General features: G+C 35.8%; 1 protein-coding gene across 9 annotated transcripts in view; it reads right to left on the bottom strand.

Moving 5' to 3' along the window:
* The window catches only part of Kcnq (KCNQ potassium channel), a 110,227-nt gene that overhangs the window by 58,941 nt on the left and 24,649 nt on the right, over positions 1 to 26,637 (bottom strand). For all 9 annotated transcript variants that reach the window (XR_013010989.1, XM_076443180.1, XM_076443188.1 and 6 more), the window contains exon 3: positions 396 to 486. Coding sequence is in view for 8 of the 9 variants with exons in the window: in XM_076443180.1 (XP_076299295.1) it covers positions 396 to 486 (91 nt within the window). In the remaining variant the exon portion in view is untranslated. The remainder of the gene's footprint in view (positions 1 to 395; positions 487 to 26,637) is intronic.

Here is a 26,637-nt window from a genome sequence, read left to right as displayed (position 1 = left end):
TTTCCGCGAGCAAATTCACGTTCATAGTCGGCCGAAAAGCGCGAAAAAGATTTCCTTCATCTGCATAATTATGACCTTGTAATTAATTTTTAATCGTATTTGAGCGGATTCCGCATTCACGTTTTATGCGAAATAAATGTCTCGGTAATAGATTTTGCTAGACACATGATGAACATGTCGGACAGAATTTACCACATTATAAACCTATGACTTGCGTCATAGATAACTAATGCATTTTAACATTGATAAGACTGTTTTATACTATATCAATCAATGCAACTTTTTATTCTCTATAAAAATGTGAGAAAATTATTGATTCGTTTGATAGATTGGAGCTAATAATAACTGTATTAAATTCTACTGACTTTTTTTATATTAAATGTAAGGGTGCTTACCATCCAAAAGAGTGTTTCGTTCGCGAAGTTACTGTACTGGTCTATGGTTGACAAAACACTAAATATGAGGCACACCAATACCACCATGAACCTGAAAACAAAAAAATATAACAATGAAATCAATTACATACGATACAATGTAAATGAGAATAAAACGTACTTTTTAAATTTTCAACATAGGTCCACATAAAAAAGTTGTAAAATGCAACTCTTAGTATTTTTTCTACAATTCTAGTTTCTCTAGTTTCCCAAAAAAGTTCAAATCGTATAGCACAATATTAAAAAAGTTATCGTCTTTTTTAGAGCGTCCGAATATTAATTCGAGTAACTGTATAATTATATATTTACATTTCTTGTTAGATTTATCAGAAATGACGAAATGCATTATTTATGGTACCACTTATAATTATTGCAAGGACGCAGAATTTGCGTCCAGCTTTCGGAAGGCTAATATAATTATAATATAAATCTATTAATTATAATATAAATTAGAATGTTAATAATATAATATCTCGTGTTATTATTAGTACGAGTGACTCTCGTAATTCCCGTTCAAATATTGTTTCAATGAAAGGTGCATTTAATTGGGTAAAAATTTTATGGAAAAGTGTGCAAAGTTTTACAATAAATATCCCAGCCGTTAAAAAAAAAAATTTCCACGTCCAATTATTTCCCTTGCTCGTTCCACTGTGCGCCGTATTGCGTCACGATGGAGAATCAATTTTTGCAGCTAATTGCTCATTTATTCGAAACGTAAAGCCAGTTTCCATTCCTACGGCCGACAATAAATTTCAAAGCACAAACACCCCATTAACCTTTCTGCTTCGCTGTCGCATGAACAACTCGCACTCTACAGATCCCCTGCACTCGTCTTGTTGACAGTGGGGAAAAGAACACAGGGCGGAGCGTGTCAAAAAAGATGGCAGAGTCACGCAAGTGAGGATTCGTCTTTGAAAAGGCATCGATCCACAGTGGGTTGAAACGCGAAAAACGCGGACAAAAATCATTTCTGAAACTATTTCTAAGTTTAAATTAATAAAAATAGTATCGTTTTATAGATTTTGAGGTGCTGAATTCAAATTAACAATCAGATTTTGTTTAATTCCAAACCCATAAAAGTTATGTAAGGTTTTTTAGAAACGGTTTTCTCGAATTGGGACGTACATGTTATTAATTGTTTTATTATTAATAATGGTATATTTTTAAGCTATTTATAGTATAAATTATAGTATAATTTACTTTATGTTAATCGCCGGACCATATCCCATAGTCATCCTCTTCACTGTTGTCTTCTTCACCGATGTGTATGTATGTGTATGTGATTTCACGTTCGCGGATAGTAACGGATTTACATAAATAGAGGGTTCACGGAGGGACTCGGCCTATGATTTTTTTTTATTGTCAAATCGTATAGTACAATATTAAAAAAGTTATCGTTTTCTTTAGAGCGGTCTTAAACTTTTGTCCGCTACTGTATGTTATAGATATACGTTAAGTAAACGTTCAAATACTTCATTATGATTATTTTTAATGTGTTTTATATATGAGAATACAATATGCCTTCAAACTAGTGGGTTACCAAGTCATTTAAACGAAAAAATGATTTCATAAGTTGTGTTCACAAAAAATTAAAGTTGCAAAATTCTGAGGTCGTAGACAAATTTTGATACCAGATTTGAAATCAGCGTGAAAAAATCTACTGGAAATGACATATAGCATGATAAGAAAAAATTTTTTCCGTGCGTAGTATTGGAAAAACCACAATTTTCTTGAAATTGTGCACGCTTAACGAATTTTCTCAATGTTAAAAAACGTTCGTACCACAATTTTCATAATTATCCCATATTCTGCAAAGTTTCAGCTTTCATTTAAAAAAAATTCATAGTTCTATCTCATTTCTATCAAAAGTTCTTTGATTTTGACACAGAATTCATCGGTTTTACCCATTGTTCGGCGCAACCGCGCATTCACCTCGCGCGTCATCGTTTTTGTGAGACAGTATACACATCTGCTGCTATCTGCAGGTGAAACCTTTTTAGTTTTATTGTACACATGTGTACCAATAACGTTGTATAAATTTTATTGTGGCGATCGTTGGCGTTCGGTTTATAACTGTATTTGAATAGAAAAAAAGCTTGAAAATTACTCTTTGTTTCATCAATGTTTATAGGTGCTATATACAACAAAAGCATATCAAATCCATGCTTATTATTTTCGTCTTGAAACACGCTTTCAGCTAAGTACATGCAAAACATCCTTACTCGTACGTGTATTAAGTTATAACGTACTAAATGAGACGATATTCTAAAAAATTCAGGAGAAGATAAGCTCATGAATTTTTATTGAACTTCAGCATTTAATTGTAGGATATAGATATGGAATTTTGGAAAATGAAATGTAGAAAATGATGCCTCATTTATCTACTGACAAGTTAATAATACAATTTTACATGTTTCGTTTAGTCAGAAAAATGACTTTTGTCCGCGTTTTTCGTGTTTCAACCCACAGTGCGATCGCGCGCCACGAGTTCCGTCGCGAACGGGAAACGGACAACGAAAACATTTCAACGGAAGTTTGGGTGACGCTCGAGCTTCACAGTCGATGGAAGAAAAGATCTTTTCGGTGGTTCGAGGACACCGATGAATCATGACCTCTATTTTCCCTCGCGAATCATCAGCGTCGCGTCGGAAATTCATGAGGGGGTGGGTTTGCGCGTTACTTTGGTCGCAGCGTTCATTATCAGGCAATCACGACCGGGTCACCGGGGGATAGGAACTTATTTACGTGCACAGGAAGTTATATGCATGTATTATATATATATACGTATCGATTTTAACCGTTTTGTCATCGAGACATTTAGCCGCGGACGACTTGACGCTCCTCGAACTAGGCCGTCCGCGACACCTGCTTCCGAATTTTGCGATTCACGCGGTCCTCCGGCGAAAGGACACGGCTGTCATCGCGGTATTTTTAGCGGCCGGCTTCCCATTAGAAATGCTCGATTCCCCGGCAAAGAACGGATTCTTGCAAACAATCCAGGTGTGGAGAATCGATTCGCAAGATCGAACTATGGGTAACACAAGGTGAGATCAGAGAATACTTCAAGGTCACGTTGTTAATATCTCTGGATGCGTTTTAATGTCAACTAGAATATGCAACGAAAAAATATACAACCCTAGTAGCACAACAATATTTGATAAATATCGCTCCAAATGTTCCTCAGGAACTGTCCCATTCAAGAAACTCGAACATTTTTGGGACACTTTCATGAATATGTACCTTATACGTTTGTATTGTAAACATATTAAAACAATTACCTTTCTTTGTTCCGATTAACCCGGTTTAAAGCGTATCAAGGCATAGAACCGATTAAATCTGTTATCCGTTTTCGGGTCACGATTAATTACACGATTAAAGATAGCTCTCCTGGAAATGAGTGTTCCGCAGACCGGAACATTTGTAGTCACCAATGTCCAAAAAAATTATTTTCTCCTTTTTAGTGCATTTTTAGATATATCGTTGTGCATAAAGACGTTCTAATCGCTGTAACTGTAAAAGAAAAGGTACGGCAAGGGGTTAAGCAAAAGAGACTTGTTTACCAACTTTGAAAACTCTCAGGATATGCTTTTAGATTCGTTATATTATATCACGTAGTAACTGAAAAAATTTGTAAACAAACTTGTGAATTTTTGTACAATCACAGCATATGAAGAAGAATACGGCAGAAGATGTTATTAACAATAAATCTGCCACCGTCAGTCAAATGACCGGTTTCATATTCTCCATTTTATGATTATTGAAATTATGAAGTTGCATACATGGAAATTGATTGGATAAATTTTTTCGTCCAAGCACATATCGTATTAAAAATTGCGCGAGATCTAAATAAATAGAGCCTTGTCATTGTTATCAGCTGAAATATTTTAATCGCTTTTAGAGAGATCGGTAGGTTTAGTGTTAAAGTATCTTTTCGAAGAAGAGGACGGGAATTATATCATCTTGCTAATAAACTAAAATTAAGCAGTACATAAATTCATGCATTAAACAAAGAAACGTTGAAGTGGTCGTTAATCGACCGTAGTTGATGGGACTATAAATTAAGTTAGTTAAAACAGGAGAAGCAGTTCGCAGGAATTTTTCCCGGCGAAATATACAACCCTAGTAGCACAACAATATTTGATAAATATCGCTCCAAATGTTCCTCAGGAACTGTCCCATTCAAGAAACTCGAACATTTTTGGGACACTTTCATGAATATGTACCTTATACGTTTGTATTGTAAACATATTAAAACAATTACCTTTCTTTGTTCCGATTAACCCGGTTTAAAGCGTATCAAGGCATAGAACCGATTAAATCTGTTATCCGTTTTCGGGTCACGATTAATTACACGATTAAAGATAGCTCTCCTGGAAATGAGTGTTCCGCAGACCGGACCTGCTGCACTGCCAGAAAGATTAGTGCTCGAGTTCAGACTGGTGGAACTGTACAAATGTACCGACAATATGTGTATGCGTACATTATATTTAACAGTTTTCAAAAGTGTATAAGTAAGAGACAAGTTTTTATATATAGTCATAGTTCAAATTACGATTTTAGTTGTTGGACATTTATTGTCCAAGTTCATTATCTCGTGTTCTAAAACCTGATTTCGTAGAAAGCATTGTGTCTGAATTGTCGTGTCGTGTTCCCTCTTAATTTTAATCCACACTGAGCCACTACGTCGACTCGACGTTGTACATACAGGAGATTAACTCAAAATTGAATTAAGGTGTATCACTTAAACGAGAGAAACTCTCTCTCTCTCTCTCTCTCTCTCTCTCTCTCTCTCTCTCTCTTCTACTTTTACAGCTACTGGCCAATGGATCAAAACCACTGGACATTTTTTAATAATGTTAAATGGCCCAGGCATACCTTACTAACAAAATTCATTACTTATGAAAAAGTGATGCATACATGCAACATTTTGCTTCGATTATAATCCGTAGAAAATTGTATGGCACTTTGCAGACTTTAATTCACTTATTATTAGACTGCGGACGTTTATGCAAAGACACAGGAGCCAAATAAAAATTTGTATTGAGTTTAATTTCTCTTATTAAACCGAAAAAATAATTTACTGATGTCCTTAAATCTTTTTAACATGTCCACTGCTGTAAACTGTACGTACTCATTTTTGTCATGAATGCATAAAATCCGCAATCTACTTATTATTTACAATTACGTTTAGAGTTAAAGAATTATTAAGTTTTCTGTGTGACAATATTTTGCCGCATATCTTGTAAACGAATACGCTGCAATTAGAAGAACACTTCCGACCGTTGGGGACGATACGGAACAACAGCATAATGATTCCTATGACATGATACCTAGAATCATTTTGTTCCTGATGAAGTATAATTGCGTAATGTACGGTACACAGTTACAGACACTCTGAGAACATCTCTCATACTGCTTTTCAACATGGTGGAAAGATCGATGCACGGAGCCGTTCGCTTCACACGTCATTAGTGTGCGCAACTTTTTGACCTAGAAAGCTGTGGTATGACTAATTACCTGAAATGTTCGTCTATTCTGAATTTCTGTGATCATTTTCTGTTCCCTGAATCCCCAAAGAAAATAAGAACTTGACGGTTCAATAATGTTTGAAACACATAAAAGACATGTCAAGGAAGTAAGAACTGTTTCAGCATAACTAGATAGCGGACCTTTATGCATTTATAACAAAAATTAGTAGGCGCAATTTAAAACAGTGAAAATTAGAAGTATTTAAAAATTATGTTATATTATTTTCAACCTTTTACCCATATTGACAAAGAAAATAAATTTCTATTTCATTCCAGTTTGTTATAATTCAGGTAAAACATTCTTATTTTCGATAAAGATCCGCTGTCTAGTTATTACTTATATTGCTGTTCATTATCAGTGCATTAATATATTACATAGTAAGTTTTCACTAACATATCATAAGTAAACTATTAGCCTAAGTTTCGCCAAAGTAAATATTGTATACATTTTTTATACGGTGCTTCATTTATTATGAAATCGATTCCGAAGCTACGACCGTAAAACGTGTCATTAAATATAATTTGATGTTACCCTCTATAATTCGTTGTTTCTACCTATCGCGAACGCTAATGCTAGCTTTGCGTGACCATAATGCTGGAAAAATTCCTTTTCGAAAAACAATATTAGTAACGGTGTTTTTGCAATATTTTGTAATAAGTTACTATTGAAATTAATAAATAAATTCATTATTTTATTCATTATAATTCATTATAATTTAATTTTGCTTCTATCTGTAGCTTATGGACCAAAAGAGTGATTACTAGACTGCGGATGTTTATGCAATTATCACTTCGGATAAACTTTACTTTACCGGACTCAAAATTTGTGCCTTTCTCCTATAAATTATGATATATGTACCCGGGGTGGCTGTACATTGAAGTTTTGATCCTGTAGGATCAACGGTTCAGGAGTTATGCTTGCTTAAAGTTGAACAATCTGCAGTGTTTTTGACAAGTAATGGCGCCGTCATATTGGTTTGTAGTGGCGACCGCGAGCCGCTTACCGAGCAGAATCGCCGGTCCTTGCCGCCCCTCCCCCGACCTAATCGCCAACCAACTCGGTAAGCGGCGCGCGACCGTCACTACAAACCAATATGGCGGCGCTCTTTTCTGTCAAAAACACTGCAGATTGCTCAACTTTAAGCAAGCATAACTCATGTACCATTGATCGTACACGATCGAAACTTCGATCTGCAGCCGCCCCGGGTACAAATTTACTGGATTACATACCAAATACATAATAATTTATAGGAGAAAGGCACAAGTTTTGAGTCCGGTAAAGTTAAGAGCAGCCCACCAAGTTTTGTAGACGAATTTTAATAAAGTGAAATAAAATAGGATCTTAATTTCCGTGGTAGTGTAGCCTTTATAGATCTGAAATAAGTTAAAATCGTACTAAATTCTGTCGTATTTTATATATATATATATATAATTGCATAAAGATCCGCAGTCTAGTGATTACACTTTTTCATAATTTTCAATTTTCATCCGGAATATAAATTTAAATAGGAAAGCAATAAACGGGATAAACTTATAGGACGACCTAACATATACGAAACGTTATCATTTGGGATCTCTCTTTGTGTGGGGGTAAACTTCGAATTGTATTGCAATTATGCGTCGGTTAGTCCGTTACATAATCGCCCGAGATATCATTTCTAACAACTCGACTGGGGCTTGTGGGTAATGAGAAACGCATAAATCATGCGGGTCTAAAAGGTCTAATCAATCGAATTTGCAGAATTAATGTCGGGACATTGGCTGCGCTGCGTTGCACCCAATCCTATCAGCGTACACAAATTACTCATTCATTGTTCTGCTCTTAATTAATTGCGAATTTACGGATAAAAGTGACGCATTTCCTAATATCATCATTGAACGCTAATTTTATAGATTTCTGTCGAAAATGAACTGAAACAGAAAATATTAATTGTATTATTGAAATTATTCCGAAAGGAAATATACGTGATTTTCATTTCAATTATTATTAATAAATCTAACAGTTTTATATAAATCTTCTAGTTTAGTATAAATTTCAGTTCAATACCAGTTCATACGGATATTTCAAATATCAATTTAGAATTCACTTAATACTATTATAAAATATTATTCCATAAATACTATTCAACACTTGTTACAATGTTTCAGAACGTTTTTTATATAAATTAAGAAACAATCTGCACCTGTTATGTAAAAACGTTTACTTTTAAATTTCATTAATTCTATTCACCCCGAAAATTTTAATCTCAGTAATCCTTTTATGTCTGTTCCCAATTGGAACTTATAATTTGAGAACCTTTTTAAAAATGTACCCGATTTAATAAATTCCAACGCAGCTGTTGAAAAAGTTCTGAAACTTTTTCGAGCCCTGTCCGTCAGCGTTTCCCGGTGCCATAAATTGTGGGATGTCGGCACGGGTCGATCAAAGCGGGATAAGTTATGCTTGCTAGATGGGCACAACGAAATTTCCGGCAGTGTCGTATAAAAATAGAAGGAATCGATGGTCGGGGAACAATTAATGCACGAAGAGTTGTGGTTTGCAGTGTCGGCGGAAAAAGGAAACAGGAAAAAGGAGAGTCGAATGTGGACAATTATCATAGTAGGTCGACGAAGGTGACCCGCAAAGCTTTAAGGTGGCCCGGGAGGGGTGCATGTCAGAATTATAGTCCACCGACACGCCATCTTAAAGCGTATTCCACGGTGAACCGACTTCGTTAACGCCGTGCTCGTCGTTACTTAACGAGGTATCGCTCGCTAATAAATTACTTATACAAGCGGACGAGTCCCCTGCGCCGAGCGGAACGGAGCGAAACGAGCCGAGCTGGGCCGAGTCGGGCTCGTACCACACCGCGGCAATTACCGCTCGTTCGGATTTCCTCCCACTGTGATTCCTTCGCTCTCTCCCTAACAAATCAACCGCTGCTTGTTTCAATGTTAACACTGCGTCAGCCTTATCCAAATGATATCGAAATCTCTGCCGCATTTTAATTACCGGTCCTTTCCTCCCTCGGTCTTCCAATGGCAACACACGACAGACTTTTAACCCTTTGCCGTACTTCAACGAGCCAGACTCTTGATTAAGGTTCTTAACAAAGTCTAACAAATATGATTGTTACGCGTTTCATTTTAGGATGAAATAAAATTTGCTTCGTTTGTAATCAATATTTTAGCATTAGAATATACGTAGCCATACAAAAAATATACATTTCCTTTTCACTTCTACGACATTTTTACCACACTCATATCAGCTTGCCGAGCTTGTCGTTGTTATGCGTCAAATATTGTGATCGAATTTTAAACCATTTCCCGATGAGCTAGAGACTTGAAACTTTAAACATACAGTGGGTGTAGAAAGTATTCGTACACTGATAAATTTCAAACAAAACTGTGAAATTGTTGTTTATTAACTATTTTTTCTGTAAACAATGAATACGTACATATTCTGAGATGTCTATAGAATAGATACAATGGAAAAAAAAATTAATTTCTTGATTAACTTGCGAATGTAATAAGGAAAAACAAAAAATCGACTGAAATACACCAGCAAATAGTATTCGTACAGTCTCTAACTGTTTACAATTTGAGAAAAAAAACGTAGTGTAAATTAATGTGACATTAAAAAATTGTTAACTAGTATTTGGTTGGATAGCTCAGAACTGGATGACAAATTTTAATATTAACCGTTACACCTCGTCGCGCGACACTCGATAGTACGTGATCGCGTTCAGCGATCCCCACTCCGCGCACCAGCGCTCCCTACTCCACTACGCGTTTCCACTCCGACTCATCCCCACTCCACTGACCCATTTCGCACCGAAAAAGCTCAGTCAGTATGGTGTTCCGTTTATCCAGTTCTATTTCGAATAATTTCGGACTCCATCAAGAGACGTCGTCTCTCGGAGTCATCCCCTCATTCTATTTCGCGTATTTCCATATCTTGCGTTTCTATATCTTACTATTTCATACCAGTATTACTACATCTTGCGTTCCATTTAAAAAAAGACTAAAAAGTATAATAGAATATAAAAAAATATATAAAAGAAACTTTTTAAGAAGCACGCTTATATTAAAATGCACTAAAAAGGGGAAAATAATTTTTTTAGACATTAGTGATTATAAATAAAAGCGTGGAGCGCCCACGAAGATTACGTCAATATAGTTTAGCGCTCCAAGCTTTTATTTGTAGTCACCAATGTCCAAAAAAATTATTTTCTCCTTTTTAGTGCATTTTTAGATATATCGTTGTGCATAAAGACGTTCTAATCGCTGTAACTGTAAAAGAAAAGGTACGGCAAGGGGTTAAGCAAAAGAGACTTGTTTACCAACTTTGAAAAATCTCAGGATATGCTTTTAGATTCGTTATATTATATCACGTAGTAACTGAAAAAATTTGTAAACAAACTTGTGAATTTTTGTACAATCACAGCATGTGAAGAAGAATACGGCAGAAGATGTTATTAACAATAAATCTGCCACCGTCAGTCAAATGACCGGTTTCATATTCTCCATTTTATGATTATTGAAATTATGAAGTTGCATACATGGAAATTGATTCGGTAAATTTTTTCGTCCAAGCACATATCGTATTAAAAATTGCGCGAGATCTAAATAAGTAGAGCCTTGTCATTGTTATCAGCTGAAATATTTTAATCGCTTTTAGAGAGATCGGTAGGTTTAGTGTTAAAGTATCTTTTCGAAGAAGAGGACGGGAATTATATCATCTCGCTAATAAACTAACATTAAGCAGTACATAAATTCATGCATTAAACAAAGAAACGTTGAAGTGGTCGTTAATCGACCGTAGTTGATGGGACTATAAATTAAGTTAGTTAAAACAGGAGAAGCAGTTCGCAGGAATTTTTCCCGGCGAAAATATCGACCGCAGTAGAAAAAAATCTTTTCGGAGGAATCATAATCGCGGGAAGTGCTATTCGTGATACATTGGTCGCACGATACTCAATGGAGTGCTCGACCAACAAGAGATAAACCCTCGAGGGCTCTTCAACCGCCCCGCACGATGAAGAGCCTATGAACGCTCGATGTCAAGAATACACTATCTATATGTATGTGCTAGCACCGACTATAGAACTCTTAAACTGTTGCATCGGTCCCGGGTTCATGTGCACCATTTTTTTCATCTACTTTACAGTTGAAACCTGCGCTCCATCCACCGCATACTTTACAATTATTGGCCACTGAGCGACCACAAAGCAAACAGACAGGTCACTTTAATTAGTCAGATTTAAATTAATATGCAACTCGAACGATGCTTACGAAACTGATACGTTTTTTGTTCGGATTGACCTGTTGGATAAACTATGATAAAATATTGATAAAATGGAATTTCATTTCAGTTTAAAGGAAATTAATAAATTAATAACATAGATCGTAGATCCTGTTCGACATCTTCATCACAAGTCTGACTCGTAATTCAAGGGGTTAAAGATGCATATGTTAATTGAGGGGTTAAGGATGCAGATGTGACTTAAAGTCGAACACATGATATTCATATGTATAATTGCCAGAATACAAAATGTACAATATATGATATATCCAACAAAAACAACAAGTAGTAGTTCACTGTATCATTTCAGAATTTAGTCATCCATCTTACAAACTAGAAATTGTTTTGAATTGTAATATTGGTTAGAGAAATAGACTGCGGATCTTCACGCAAAATAAAAAATGTTCGCATTGATTGCAGAACACAGGAGCCAGATAAAAATTGTATTCTTCTTTTAATTATTCTATTAAACTGAAACTAATACCTTGATGTCCTCGAATATTTTTAACATGTCCACTGGTTTAAATTGTACGTGTACATTTTTGTCGTAAACGCATAAAGCCTAGTTCTAAATTATACGTTTTCGGAGTCACTGTATATGTAACAGATTTTGCTTCGGCATACAGATAATAATTTGAACAAGTCCATATTTTTGCCACAGGTATTAATGCGCAATTTCATGGCTGCTAATCTTATCAAAGCAACAAATAAGTTACGGGCAGTGTTTCCATTATTTCGTCAAATTGGACGGTTATCAGCGAGCACGATTCCGCCATCTAAAAATAACGAGCGTCGCACGCAAATAGCCTGCGCATGAATTGCAGCATAATAACGCTTTGCTATTTATGCGCCGTCGAACTAGGCCGAACCGTTCGTTCGAGCCATTTCTATTAAATGGACTCTTTTACTTGCGGGGAAACGGGGACTGCTCATTGTGCGCGGCGCAATCTGCTTAAAAATTCGCGCGAACGACACCGTGCGGGACGGCCCCGTAACTTCTCTGCGTTGTCGCCGGCGAAAGACAGTCGATTATAGCCGCCGGAGAACAATGCAAAATCAATTCCCTTTGTTCGGCCGACAAACAATACATATTCCCAGCCAATTCCGTGTCAATTGTAACAAAATGTATGGAGCAACCCGTGAAAGGGTCTTGCAGCGCACCAGACGCGGGGTATAAGACAGACAAATCGAAATTTTCATGTCGCGACTCCGCGAGGCCGGTCTGCCCTGCAATTACCGACAAACTATGCAAGACCGCCATACTCTCTCTCTCTCTCTCTCTCTCTCTCTCTCTCTCTCTCTCTCTCTCTCTCTCTCTCTCTCTCTCTCTCTCTCTGGCGATTTACAAGGATGTACCAGTTTGTCATGCAAAATTAAGAAATTAATGTTCCAGTCCAGTTTACGATTCTTTAAATCGAAAGACTATTCTTAAATTGAAATTTGGGTAAACTTTACTTTACCGGACTCAAAATTTCTGCCTTTCTCAAAGCAAAAATGATGATGTATTTGGTATGTAATCCAGTAGATAAAACATTCAGTTCAACTTCAAAAGTAATAAATATTTCGAAATTTAACATAGGGTACATGCGTGTCTAAATTTTTTTTAATTTAATGGAACTGTGAATGTATATGTCACGAAGGAAGATATTGCATTTTCTAACGTTCGAAGTATGTTAAACATTTTTCCAAATTGCACACTACACTGTCTGATGTTTCAAAAATAATAGTCAGCCAAGAATGCTTCATATTAGAATAAACTAGAATTCATTTAAGTCTGACTAAAGTTTAGGCTGATCTTTACTTTACCGGACACAAAATTTGTGCCTTTCTCCTATAAATTATGATGTATTTGGTATGTAATCCAATAGATTTGTATTCGGGGCTGCTGCAGATCGAAGTTTCGATTCTGTACGATCAATGGTTCAGGAGTTATGCGTGCTTAAAGTTGAGCAATCTGCAGTGTTTTTGACAGAAAAGAGCGCCGCCATATTGGTTTGTAGTGACGGTCGCGCGCCGCTTACCGAGTTGGTTGGTGATTAGGTCGGGGAAAGGGCGGCAAGAACCAGCGGTTCTGCTCGGTAAGCGGCTCGCGGTCGTCACTACAAACCAATATGTCGGCGCCCTTACCTGTCAAAAACACTGCAAATTGCTCAACTTTAAGCAAGCATAACTCGTGACCCCTTGATCCTACAGGATCGAAACTTCGATCTGCAGAAGCCCCGGGTACAAATCTACTAGATTACATACCAAATACATGATAATTTATAGGAGAAACGCACAAATTTTGAGTCCGGTAAAGTATAGATCAGCCTAAACTTTAGTTAGACTTAAATGAATTCTAGTGTATTTTAATATGAAGCATTCTTGGCTGACTATTATTTTTGAAATATCAGACAGTGTTGTGTGCAATTTGGAAAAATGTTTAATATACTTCGAAAGTTAGAAAATGCAATATCTCCCTTCGTGACATATACATTCACAGTTCCATTAAATTTTAAAAAATTTAGAGACAAGTACCGTATGTTAAATTTTGAAATATTTATTACTTTATTAAAATTCGTCTACAAAACTTGGTGGGCTGCTCTTAACTTTACCGGACTCAAAACTTGTGCCTTTCTCCTATAAATTATTATGTATTTGGTATGTAATCCAGTAAATTTGTACCCGGGGCGGCTGCAGATCGAAGCTTCGATCGTGTACGATCAATGGTACATGAGTTATGCTTGCTTAAAGTTGAGCAATCTGCAGTGTTTTTGACAGAAAAGAGCGCCGCCATATTGGTTTGTAGTGACGGTCGCGCGCCGCTTACCGAGTTGGTTGGTGATTAGGTCGGGGAAAGGGCGGCAAGAACCAGCGGTTCTGCTCGGTAAGCGGCTCGCGGTCGTCACTACAAACCAATATGTCGGCGCCCTTACCTGTCAAAAACACTGCAAATTGCTCAACTTTAAGCAAGCATAACTCGTGACCCCTTGATCCTACAGGATCGAAACTTCGATCTGCAGAAGCCCCGGGTACAAATCTACTAGATTACATACCAAATACATGATAATTTATAGGAGAAACGCACAAATTTTGAGTCCGGTAAAGTAAAGATCAGCCTAAACTTTAGTTAGACTTAAATGAATTCTAGTGTATTTTAATATGAAGCATTCTTGGCTGACTATTATTTTTGAAATATCAGACAGTGTAGTGTGCAATTTGGAAAAATGTTTAATATACTTCGAAAGTTAGAAAATGCAATATCTTCCTTCGTGACATATACATTCACAGTTCCATTAAATTTTAAAAAATTTAGAGACAAGTACCGTATGTTAAATTTTGAAATATTTATTACTTTTGAAGTTGAACTGAATTTTTTTGTAAAATTAAAATAGCAAAATTCCAGAAAGTGAAAGAAAACTATTTTATTAATTCGTAAATATTTGTTATTCTTACTGTTACGTACAAAATTACCCGTGTATACGCTCTGGTGATAGAAGCCAAGAAAGTAGAGCGTATGTACGTATACACTAATGATGCAAATGGGCTAAATTGTCACGGAATTTAATATCGCCTTCTATTATCTTCTTTATGCGTACCAAGATCGTAAAAATGTCCTGCATCAATGTCGAAATGCTAAAATAGAAAAAGACAAGGATACAAATCACGTCAGATATCCAAAAAGTATAGTGACGTCTCGATATGTGTGAGAAAGTTGTGCACGATATCCGCACGTCTGATAAATTGATTATTACGCCATAATTATATCACTACTAAAATGAAAATGTTCTAATTGCAGAAAGCAGGGATTATATAAAAATTTGTTTATTCTTTCAATTGACAAAGACTGCAAATAATTTAAAGAATAATTGATTCCCCCGATAATTTTAATAAATTGTTGCTCATATAAATATTTACTTCTTCTAATAATAGTTTTTTACTAAATTGAAAATAATTATTAATTCACTGCGGATAAGATTAATAAAATTCCCCACTTTTTTTCTGGCTATTTTCGAGCGAGTATCGTGTTAAAGGTATCAAGTATGCAAACGTGTTAACCTTTTTCGCGGATTCCTCACGACTTCTTCAACGGAAATCCGGAAGACATCAAAGGAACATCTCCTGCTCGTAACAGCCATTAGGCTGATTAATTCAGTGTTTGCAACAGAAGGAGAAAGCACTCGAGCTTGATTGCCAATCGTTGTAAAGTGTGAAGCGGTTTAGGAATCGCGTACAAACGGTCGTCAAACAATTCCGGCCGTGATAAGGCAAACATATCTACGACGATGGTGGCAGAATGATGAATAACTGCATTCCTCTGATTCCCTTTAGAGCTTAACACGAATAACTCAAACGTAGAACACGCATGAATTTTTTCCATCAAAATTGTACACCATGACTATAAATTCAATTTTGCAAGATTTGCAATATTTTACCATAAACAACTTCATTATTTTTCAACTTATCTGCATAAATTGTACGAATTGATTGTTGTTCTAAGTATTTAAAATAAAAATTAACTTACAGGCACTTTTTTAAAATTAATTTTTAACCTTTAATTTTAAGCATCTGAAAATTGTAATATTTAAATCGCCATCGCTTACCGTGGATCAAAACACTATAAAATTCTCAAAAACTTGTTGATATTTAAATTGTGATAATTTCGTGAGAATAAATAAATACAACTATAAGCTTTCACGCATTTAGAAGCTTAAAGCCCCCACTTCCAGAAAGTAGTGCTCATTTTCCTCCGAGGACATTTTCACACGTTGTAGCAGGTGGGAAACGGAATACCTAATTTTCCCTAAAAAATGCTGCAAATTCAACCGTCTCCAAAATTTGCAAAAATTTTTCTGTCGAGCTCAAATTATTTTCTTCATTTCATTCGTTCTTCAAAAGAGTTTAAACTAATTTCAACAAAAGTGTTTGATTACTCCGCGAAGTCTAATCGGAGATTGAAACGAGAAATTTAGGGATTTCGATTGGTCGATTAGCTGCCACAGATGGAAAACAATGGACGGTCTCTCTACAACAAATCGAACGCTGGACGATCTGACCCAATTAGACCAGCAATTCGAAAAATTGACCGCGCCGTTCCGCACTGTGCCGAAAATCGTCTAAATCCTGATCCAAATTAACGTTTCCAATTCCAAAATAAAGAGTAAATAAACTGAATTATATAATAATGTTCAATTGAACGCGGCACCTGCGCACCACTTCGCATCGTTTCCATTAAACCGTGGAAAATCTTCGTTCACTAGATACTATGTTATCTTAATTAGAAGGACAATCTGATAACACTAATTTTCTCATTTACGACTACCTGCCTGTGTGTATGTGCAAGTGGCATGGCTCTCGAGGAGCAGAGTTGGGCAAAATGTAATTTCAATTACAGTTACAATTACTTGCCAATTACTGTAATTTGGAATTGCAGAAATACAATTACAATTACATGTAATTGTAATTGGAATTGCAATTACTTGACGAATCACTGTAATTGTAATTGTGGTCCGCAATTACAATTACTGGTTGAGCGAAAGTAATTGCAATTCAAATTCCAATTACATGTAATTGTAACTGTAATTGTTAGTAGCAGTTACAAGACTTACAAGTAATTGTAGCTGGTAGCTGCAATTCCTTTCCAAACTCCAAACGTGAACATTCACACGCGACGCGCGAGCGTCGTCTGTTTGGAGTTTGGAAAGGAATTGCAGCTACCAGCCACAATTACTTGTAACTGCTACTAACAATTACAGTTACAATTACATGTCATTGGAATTGGAATTGCAGAAATACAATTACAATTACATGTAATTGGAATTGGAATTGCAATTACTTGACGAATCACTGTAATTGTAATTGTGGTCCGCAATTACAATTACTGGTTGAGCGAAAGTAATTGCAATTCAAATTCCAATTACATGTAATTGTAACTGTAATTGTTAGTAGCAGTTACAAGACTTACAAGTAATTGTAGCTGGTAGCTGCAATTCCTTTCCAAACTCCAAACGTGAACATTCACACGCGACGCGCGAGCGTCGTCTGTTTGGAGTTTGGAAAGGAATTGCAGCTACCAGCCACAATTACTTGTAACTGCTACTAACAATTACAGTTACAATTACATGTCATTGGAATTGGAATTGCAGAAATACAATTACAATTACACGTAATTGTAATTGGAATTGCAATTACTTTCGCTGAACCAGTAATTGTAATTGTGGTCTGCAATTACAATTACTGGTTGAGCGAAAGTAATTGCAATTACAATTACAGTTACATGTAATTGTAATTGAAAATGTAATTAATTACTCATGTAATTAATTCCTGCCCAACTCTGTCGAGGAGCCGTAATGGAATCTAATCACGTGATATCGTAGATACGTTGCACTTATTCAAGATTTCTATGCTGAGTTCAACGTGCAACGAGAACCACTTCAATTGCTGCGTAATGATTTCAAGAGAAAATGTTTCCGACAAGTTCTGGATGATTTCCAAGAGAGCGTAATTCGACGTAATTGGCTCTTCCGTAAGTGACAGCGAAGTGGATTAATTTTCTTATCTAATTTGCTTATTTACGGAAATTGGAACAACGAATTCAGCGACCTATAATATGATCACCTTGAGTTGACCTTGAAAATATCTTTGAAAAACTCAAGGTCAGGTTATTTTCGACTGACCTAGTATATTTATGTGCATCACAAAACACAGATGAGAGAAAAAAAAATGCCATATTTCCGCGATAGTAAAAATAAAATTGACGATAATAATGCGAACACTCTTTATAATTAGTGATATCTTGCAGCCATCCTGCCTGATTTTTGAAATTGAATTCGAAGAGGACAAAACAGGAAATTGCAGTGGGAAAAACGATAATATGGAGACAACAGATTATAGACACTATATTCGCCACTAGATGTTGCTTCTAATAAATAATAACGAAGTGATTAACGGAGAACGATTTATATTTTCGATATTTTAGACGTTTGATATTTCTGTCGCGGAATGTGGCAATAAATCGTTAAACGATAATAATGAAAGTTCCCTTTGGTTCTAAGCCAGCAGGTTTAACCAATCGTCTCTCTCTCCGACGGGGGCTTACCTTGGGCTTTATCTAAACGAGAATCACGTCAGGGATTCATTAAATGCTCGTCGCTATTCATGAATCGCGAGTATTTATCGTGTTCCTGCCACGTACCACGTGGTTTTACACGCCAGTTAATTCGTCCAACTCGGCCGGATTTTCGCGTCGACTTTCTACAATCGAATAAATGCCAAACAATATTACAACGTTTTAATAATATTTCAATCAATCTTTTCCTAACCTTACTGGTTGTTTCTGGTGGCAATTTGTTTATACGGTGATTTTATCCCGCCAAGGACAACTGCTGTGTATCATACTAACTCTAACGGGTGTTTCTAAATTTATTAAGCCCATGTTGAATCTTACAATGTTAACATTTAAAATCTAATCACAAAATATTATTTATCTCATCAAATAATTTTACCCGTAATTAGTCTAATCACATTAACATCTTTAATCGGTCTATAAGAGCTTACTTTTTTTTGTATTTGCAATAAATATAATGTTAAGTTCCTATATAAAAATTCACAAGAATTTGTAACAATAGTTCACAATGTTACATAAAATTTGACATTGTTAATAAAACTTTCGTCCATGCTGACGTCCCCTAAGGTTCGATTCGCGAATGCTGTATAATTTTCTTGGATATGCATTCGCCGGGTCAGGATTAATTTTACCCGTAATTAGTCTAATCACATTAACATCTTTAATCGGTCTATAAGAGCTTACTTTTTTTTATATTTGCAATAAATATAATGTTAAGTCCCTATATAAAAATTCACAAGAATTTGTAACAATAGTTCACAATGTTACATAAAATTTGACATTGTTAATAAAACTTTCGTCCATGCTGACGTCCCCTAAGGTTCGATTCGCGAAAGCTGTATAATTTTCTTGGATATGCATTCGCCGGGTCAGGATTAATTTTACCCGTAATTAGTCTAATCACATTAACATCTTTAATCGGTCTATAAGAGCTTACTTTTTTTTATATTTGCAATAAATATAATGTTAAGTTCCTATATAAAAATTCACAAGAATTTGTAACAATAGTTCACAATGTTACATAAAATTTGACATTGTTAATAAAACTTTCGTCCATGCTGACGTCCCCTAAGGTTCGATTCGCGAAAGCTGTATAATTTTCTTGGATATGCATTCGCCGGGTCAGGATTAATTTTACCCATAATTAGTCTAATCACATTAACATCTTTAATCGGTCTATAAGAGCTTACTTTTTTTTATATTTGCAATAAATATAATGTTAAGTTCCTATATAAAAATTCACAAGAATTTGTAACAATAGTTCACAATGTTACATAAAATTTGATATTGTCAATAAAACTTTCGTCCATGCTGACGTCCCCTAGGGTTCGATTCGCGAAAGCTGTATAATTTTCTTGGATATGCATTCGCCGGGTCAGGATTAATTTTACCCGTAATTAGTCTAATCACATTAACATCTTTAATCGGTCTATAAGAGCTTACTTTTTTTTATATTTGCAATAAATGTAATGTTAAGTTCCTATATAAAAATTCACAAGAATTTGTAACAATAGTTCACAATGTTACATAAAATTTGACATTGTTAATAAAACTTTCGTCCATGTTGACGTCCCCTAAGGTTCGATTCGCGAAAGCTGTATAATTTTCTTAGATATGCATTCGCCGGGTCAGGATTAATTTTACCCGTAATTAGTCTAATCACATTAACATCTTTAATCGGTCTACAAGAGCTTACTTTTTTTTATATTTGCAATAAATATAATGTTAAGTTCCTATATAAAAATTCACCAGAATTTGTAACAATAGTTCACAATGTTACATAAAATTTGACATTGTTAATAAAACTTTCGTCCATGCTGACGTCCCCTAAGGTTCGATTCGCGAAAGCTGTATAATTTTCTTGGATATGCATTCGCCGGGTAAAGGATTCAGGATTTAGGACAGATTCCAAGAACAAGATGAAGGGACGTACAATATCTGCAACATGCGATCCGCCTTACTTTCGCCAGGAATAAAAAATGGGCACACGCTTCCGGAAATGAATGGCGCGTTCGTCATGGCAACAGTAGCATCGAGCGCAAGCTGAAAGACATTTCCGTGGTAATTTCCGACCATGGCGTTCCGCATCGTCAAAACTTCGATAGTGGAGTTTATTATCAGAAAGGCCGTTCAATGTTGACTCCTCGAAAAGTAACGCGTGGGACGCGGAGAAAAGTCGGGACACTTATTAACCGATCGAGTCCCACGCAATAAAATAAGATGATTTTTACATGAATTTATTTATTACTAGCCTGCGAATTTTCTGCATTTATGACAAAAATAGATACGTGCAATTTAAAGCGGTAAACATATTAAAATGATTTAAGGACATCAGTGCATTAGTTTCAACTATACAGGGTGTCCCAAAATTCGTGAAAATCCCGAAAGGGGGTGGTTCCTGAGACCATTTCAAGCGATATTTTCCTTTGCAAAAATGTTATCCGCGGCTTTGTTTAGGAGTTATTAACGAAAAACACGGACCAATCAGAGCGCGACCTAGACGCGAGTTGCCACAGTCGGCCCGGCGCGCAAACTGTCTATTGGTCGACTGTGGCAACTCGCGTCTAGGTCGCGCTCTGATTGGTCCGTGTTGTTCGTTAATAACTCCTAAACAAAGCCGCGGATAACATTTTTGCAAAGGAAAATATCGCTTGAAATGGTCTCAGGAACCACCCCCTTTCGGGATTTTCACGAATTTTGGGACACCCTGTACAAGATAATTAGAAGAACAAATTTTCCAGGTGGCCCCTGTTTTTTGCAATTGATGTAGAAATTTTGTATTTTACATCAAGATCCGCAGTCTATTTATTACTTTTAATTATGCACGAGAAAGCGTATAAAAATGCTACTAAAAAATTTTTGACCCTTTTCGCGGGACAAAATAAATAAACGTTGGGGAAAAATGTAGAAGACTGCACAGTATTCTGTTGAAACATTACAATACCATAAAACAGAGTGTCTCAAAAATATTGTACCCTCTTGAAACGATTTCTTAGGTCATTCGAAGTAACTTTTTCCTTTACGAAAATTTTCTCTGCGGCTTTATTAAGGGGGCCGTCTCCTAGCAGATGACGGTCGCGCGTGAACACTCACACACCGCTAGAGTACACTCACACACCGCTAGACCACGTATACGTACGCGAGAATTGCTAGGATCAGGGAAATGCCTTCTGATTTCTCGATAATGCAAAGACGGGGGTTTTTATTAGTCAAAATCGCTAGATGAAAGATCAATCTAGTTCGCTGTTTGCTTCAAAAGTCGTTCTTTTACGTTTCCGAGCAATGATTTTGCAATATTCGGCTGCATGTTGCCCGTCGGAGAGGCTAGTACGCCGGCGTGACTGCAGCGCCATCTGACGGGCAACATGCAGCCGAATATTACAAAATCATTGCTCGGAAACGTAAAAGAACGACTTTTGAAGCAAACAGCGAACTAGATTGATCTTTCATCTAGCGATTTTGACTAATAAAAACCCCCGTCTTTGCATTATCGAGAAATCAGAAGGCATTTCCCTGATCCTAGCAATTCTCGCGTACGTATACGTGGTCTAGCGGTGTGTGAGTGTACTCTAGCGGTGTGTGAGTGTTCACGCGCGACCGTCATCTGCTAGGAGACGGCCCCCTGAAGGAATTCTTAACGAAAAACCACGAACCAATCAAAGCGCGGCCAGTGTCGCCAGATTAAGACTATGTCCCCACTCTACTTTTCCCTTCTATGATATTATTCCCCACGCTTCCGCCGCGGGCCGGTCACGTGACGCGTTTCGTCTCTGTCGCGCATGTGTTCGGTACTGACAGAGAGGGGATAACTTTTTCCCCTCAATTTCTGCTCCCTCCCCTCATCTGGCGACCCTACCACCGTGCGTCGTGCAGCAGCGGTGCTCAGCCGGCCGATTTATTGTGAAACCGCGGAGAAAAAGAAGTGCGATTTCGTTAGCATGATCGATCGACGTCGAAGTCGCTTGACCAGTACTTTGTTTTCGTAATGAATTATTTAAAGGGTTGCAGCACGTCACGCCGAAGAAATGAACGATATCCACGCTGAATAATGCATCAGGCGCGGGACTATTTTGATATTTATGCGGGTGATAAATGTAGGCGGTTTAAAGACAGGATATTATGCGATATGAAAATGAACGGAAACAAGACACTGTTTCGACGAGAAAAGGGAAAAGAAAAAACGGGATACAGGGGTACATTGGCGACCTGTATCAGCAAGGAAATATTGAATTTTCAACGTGCTTGTAAAATGTATTTTGTGCACGATTCGATTGACGATCAAAAGCCAAATAGTTTGAACAATTTCTATATTATGCTCTGTGGTTTCATAATTTTTATTCTTAATTGAAGACCTTGAAAATTGTGAAATCGCTGCGAATACGAGAAGAACTGATAAGCCGTCGTATACCTTCCGTGGAATCATGCAACTTTTGAATTAAACAATGTTTTATTAGACGCATAATTTAAAAGTTATTCGAGGTATGCGAGTTATGTAAATCACCCTGTATATCGCGTGTGTCTGAGTTTTCGTACGTTCGCTTAGTAGAATTAAAAAGAATAATAATGAGGGTAAGTAGTAGAAAGTGGGATAAATGAAGCGATACAGAGCTGTTGAATTCCGCTGACGCACAGTGCGACGAATGGCCTTTTTAGCTGGACAAAATTAACTTTCAAATAAGCAAAAACTAACTGTGCCAGTATTATCTAAAATAACCATGTATTAAAACCCTTGAATATTAAAACTTAAAATTCTTTTGTTGTATGTTTACAGAGCGTGTAAACTTCACCTAAAAGGCGTACGCCTAACCTATAAATGAATGGGCACATTGTCATACGCGCTAGAAATATGTTAAAATGTACGAAGGAGTATTTAAATTTCCTATGTATGATGGATATAGCATCTCAAAACATGTATTTTCACTTTAGTAATTCCAAATTATCGATAACATTCCTCTATTTTTGTAAATTGAGTGTCAAAGACGGTACTTATTTTTCCACAGAAACGCCCATGTTACTCCTCTTCGTCAATGAATTAGTATATGCCCCACGTCGCCCCACGCGATGATTTTTACATTATTATAAAGTAGAGATTCTCTAGTTTATTATAGTACCAAAATAAAATTACAATGAAGTTACGTCGTTTTACGTTTACGCTCGTGACAATCACAGCCCGGGCCGGGCCCGAACGCAGCCGATGCCGTCATCACTTAGCGGTTTGTTTAGTCTACTCGTTGAAACCTATGGATTGGTTTCGTTCATTGTATATGTAAGGAATATACAATGTAATGAATATACAATCGTCAGGTTTTCCTCCGAACTTTCTTCTTATGAAAATTGGTTTCTTCAGTTTCGAGCGATCAACGTGCAGTCTACATCTCCCTTGCGTTTTTCATATATCTTTCAGTTTCGTTATTTTTATTGTTGTTGTTGTTTTTTATTGATATTGTTATTATCACTGTGTTTGTTGTTAGTGTTTTATTTGTTACGTTATCACATCAAACGTGATACCTTTTTTCAAATTTTTAGATTAATTCACATTTGTTTATAAGTTATTGGTTCATAAGTTATTAGTTTCTAGCAACCGAACGCTCCTATTTAATACTTTCATTTTGATCTCTGTTATTTCTGTTGTTTTATTTATATTTTTATGTTATTATATTTTTAATTTTTTATTATATTAAAATAATAAACAATAATATGCAGCAGATTATTTATAGATTGAAACCGTATACTAAACCAAAGAATAATTCTTTCCCGTATGTCTGAATCTCCAAAAAGTAAATTAGTAAATTATATTAACATTCTTTTTGTCCATAATTAAAAATGACGTCTTCTTTGATAATATCTACTACTTGTTATCATTCTGTGCGTTACATAGATCCATTACTAACTTCGTTGTATATTATATTTAATTATAAATCACTTAAAATATATTGTTTAATTAACAAAAACCAACTAAATGTTGTAAAAAGTTAATAATTATTCATATTTTATACAACTGTAAACATATCAATTGATAAATATAGAAAAATAGGCGATTTTTTTTTTAGAATTTTGTCCAGCTAAAAAGGCCATTCGTCATACTGTGTGACGTGACGCGTTTTGTAAAATTATCCTCGTCGTTTTTTAGACATTACTGACTTTTTTGACAATGCTTTCAACGAAGCCCTTTCAATGCTTCTATAACCTGAAAGGTTCAGACCTTCTGTCCCCACTCTACTTTCCCCTTTTACGATGTGCACATTCTAAAAAGTATATAAAAAAACTTTTTAAAAACCACGCTTATATTAAAATGCACTAAAAAGGAGAAAATAATTTTTTCAGACATTAGTGGCTATAAATAAAAGCGTGGAACGCTACACTATACATATAGTTACTACGCATATAGTTTAGCGCTCCACGCTTTTATTTATATGTAATGACTAATGTCTAAAAAAATTATTTTCTCCTTTTTAGTGCATTTTAATATAACCGTGGTTTAATATAAGGCGTATTTTTAGTTTAGTTACATATAGTTACTATACATATAGTTTAGCGCTCCACGCTTTTATTTATATGTAATAACTAATGTCTAAAAAAATTATTTTCTCCTTTTTAGTGCATTTTAATATAACTGTGGTTTAATATAAGGCGTATTTTTAGTTTAGTTACATATAGTTACTATACATATAGTTTAGCGCTCCACGCTTTTATTTATATGTAATGACTAATGTCTAAAAAAATTATTTTCTCCTTTTTAGTGCATTTTAATATAACCGTGGTTTAATATAAGGCGTATTTTTAGTTTAGTTACATATAGTTACTATACATATAGTTTAGCGCTCCACGCTTTTATTTATATGTAATAACTAATGTCTAAAAAAATTATTTTCTCCTTTTTAGTGCATTTTAATATAACCGTGGTTTAATATAAGGCGTATTTTTAGTTTAGTTACATATAGTTACTATACATATAGTTTAGCGCTCCACGCTTTTATTTATATGTAATGACTAATGTCTAAAAAAATTATTTTCTCCTTTTTAGTGCATTTTAATATAACCGTGGTTTAATATAAGGCGTATTTTTAGTTTAGTTACATATAGTTACTATACATACAAGTTCAGCGCTCCACGCTACACTATACATACATATAGTTACTATACATATAGTTTAGCGCTCCACGCTTTTATTTATATGTAATAACTAATGTCTAAAAAAATTATTTTCTCTTTTTTAGTGCATTTTAATATAAGCGTGGTTTAATATAAGGCGTATTTTTGAAAAGTTACTTTTTTACTGTGTACTGAACAGTAAAATATTGAAGAACAAGAAAATTTCTATTTAATTCCTGTTGTTTGCAATAGCTTCAGAAAATGTTGATTCGACGTGTTTTGTATAATTTCGAGATGTGCAACCTGGTTTGAGTCTGAAGACAGTATGCTCTCGAATTTTATTAAATCGATGACGCACGTGTGACTTCATCCTTGACACGAAATCGACGAAATCACCGCAAGTTTGGTCGCCATTCCACCCAAAAATCTTATCTGCACGTTAGACACGCTTCGATATGGATGAAACTCTCGAGAACTAAAGGTCAACTGTGCAACTCTTGGTCGCGGCGCACCAGCTGCACGTAGCTGAAGTGTCACACACTTTAAAGAGTTTTCCGAATCGACAGTGCTATCGGCGGGCAAGTTCGAGCGTTCTGGACAGTTACGAGTCATTACAGTTTCCACATTCAAAGTGAGGAGTCTAACTACTAGGCGAATGTTTAGGCAATTTGCAATTTTTATAGACGAATATAGAAGAAAGTCGGATCAGATAAAATCATATTTTCCGTGGTAGTAGTCTTTTTAGAGCTGAAATAAATTAAAATCGTTCGAAATTCTGTCATATTTTATATCCTAGCATTTCTTGACAATTTTCAAGAGCCATAATTGCATAAAGATCCGCAATGTACTATAATTGCACACGTGAAAAATAATAACTAGACTGCGAATCTCTATGCAAAATAGAAAACGTTTGCATTGATTGCAAGACACTGGAGCCAAATAAAAATTTGATAAAACTAATACACTGGTGGCGTTAAATCTTTTAAATATGTCCGCTGTTTTAAATTGTACGTACCCCTTTTTGTCATAAACCCATAAAATCCGCAGTCTAATAATAACTCAAAATATGTTTATTCAATGCCAATCATAGAATAAGAAAATACAAAATGGAGTAACCTGTCCAGTGAAGCGAGCATTTGTAATGAACGAAAAAATAAGCGTGGGGAATATCGTTGTAGAAGGAGCAGCGAGATG

Source organism: Lasioglossum baleicum, chromosome 18 (genome assembly GCF_051020765.1).
Source record: "Lasioglossum baleicum chromosome 18, iyLasBale1, whole genome shotgun sequence".
NCBI classification, from domain to species: domain Eukaryota; kingdom Metazoa; phylum Arthropoda; class Insecta; order Hymenoptera; family Halictidae; genus Lasioglossum; species Lasioglossum baleicum.
Note: the sequence above shows the minus strand (reverse complement) of the source record. Positions and strands in the feature narration are given on the sequence as shown.